Genomic DNA, 1,691 nt, shown 5'->3' on the forward strand with positions numbered 1-1,691 from the left:
AACATGAGAGAATATGGCGGTATCCGTATACAATTTTTTAATGGCTTTAGTTGAAAGACCGATGAAAATAGTGCCTTTCACTAGACTATGTGCGCAGAGTAAGTGTCTGATAACCTTTGACCGCTCAGAGGAGGGTAAACATGGATTTGTTGACTGTTGAACAAAGGAACCTGAACTGCTTTTGCTAATTAGCAGCCCAACTTTCACAACCTGCCCTCGCCCCCACCCCTCCCCCCACTCCACCCCACACCACCACTACGCCGGCGCTCCAGGATCTTTTACACCTCTTGACCGTTGACCTTTGACCCCCAGCTTCGACATTCCAACTCGTTTTGTCCATCCCCCCCGTCGTCCCGAATATCGTGACCGTACGTCGAGCGGTTAAGATTTGTGCCCAACTGTTGACGCACGGACGGACGGACGGACGCACGCACGCTCATGCGATTCTACAAGCTGCATCTGACTATGTCAGATGAGCTAAAAATGAAATGCTATATATACAAAATTTGACGGGGTTTGATGGTACATGTATTTAATTAAGGAAATATGTATCAAAAAGTCACTATAGTATGTTTACATCATGATACAATCATTATAAACCACATAAATCTGTTGTACAAACATAAGTGAATAATTAAAATACGATCGTAAAACAGTAGCCCACCAGATGGCAGTACACTCGTAGCTTATATACACATTACATCAATATGAGATTCTTACTCAGGTAAAAGGTAAATCAATTCAAAGATTTTTTAAAACAAATCCATAACTTGCCTCATGCTATCGAATATTGTAACTGTGCACGTTGATATTACTCTTCACGCCAGTGATTAATAACACACATTCATCATAACAAGTGTTGATCGTCAACAATGAAACTTCTACAAAAACTAGAAACCGATTGTTCGTTTATTGCCCGAGGTTCGACCGCTCTTGCTACAGCGACGGCCATATTTCACCAAATAGCCCGCCACTGCCTTGATAGTAGTGTGGCTACTGTTTCTAAGCACTTGTGAATCGTACCAGTTGAGGAACGGACGGACGCAGTACAACTAATACAGCATGGCGGTCACTACACTGTGTCTTCTTTTGACGTTGACTTTGCCTTGTTTAGCGCATAAGGCTGCGACTGCTGTGTCGGCTGGTATTGTGGTTGCTGCGTCGGCTGGTATGTCGGCTGGTAGGACGGTGGGTATGGTTTCCCCTGAGAGGTGGGGGTAGAGGAGGATTGCCGCACTCCGTAAGGAGGAAAGCGCAGAGGCTCGTTGGTCTTCGGACCTTGCTGGTATTCACGTATCGCCTGTGTGTCATAGCCAAAAATCAATGTTACTATATATATACTATTACTCTATAGTGAATGTACCTATGCATTTCAGCAGAAGCGTAACAGTAACACACATTTGCAAAAAAAAAATAGTGCTTTCCCAAATTATTTATTATCTATATTATGTATAATATTTAAACAAAGCAGGATTGCATTTAAGAAGGAGCCGGTATGACAGCATTTTATATATATATTATCAAGAGCAGATAAAGAAGGAGAGCGTACAAGGGTAAAATGCTGAAACCATGCTGCAGTATTAGTCGAATTAATAAACTTTTCCCGTTTTATTTTGACGATTCTTTGCAGTATGCATCAACGCATGATTCGCCACACGTACACAAACTCGCGACAGTCTAAGAAATGGATT

The 1,691-nt window shown here is 42.3% G+C and overlaps 2 protein-coding genes across 3 annotated transcripts in view; one reads left to right on the forward strand and one right to left on the reverse strand.

Moving 5' to 3' along the window:
* The window catches only part of LOC106805533 (pseudouridine-metabolizing bifunctional protein C1861.05-like), a 39,029-nt gene that overhangs the window by 11,941 nt on the left and 25,397 nt on the right, over nt 1-1,691 (forward strand). The window lies entirely within an intron of this gene.
* Nucleotides 506-1,691, reverse strand: part of LOC106805534 — a 4,572-nt gene continuing 3,386 nt past the window's right edge. The window contains exon 4 of the mRNA XM_014807167.1: nt 506-1,300. Within this exon, the coding sequence (XP_014662653.1) occupies nt 1,073-1,300 (228 nt within the window). The 3' untranslated portion in view covers nt 506-1,072. The remainder of the gene's footprint in view (nt 1,301-1,691) is intronic.

Source organism: Priapulus caudatus, unplaced genomic scaffold, assembly GCF_000485595.1.
Source record: "Priapulus caudatus unplaced genomic scaffold, Priapulus_caudatus-5.0.1 Scaffold116, whole genome shotgun sequence".
NCBI lineage: Eukaryota > Metazoa > Priapulida > Priapulimorpha > Priapulimorphida > Priapulidae > Priapulus > Priapulus caudatus.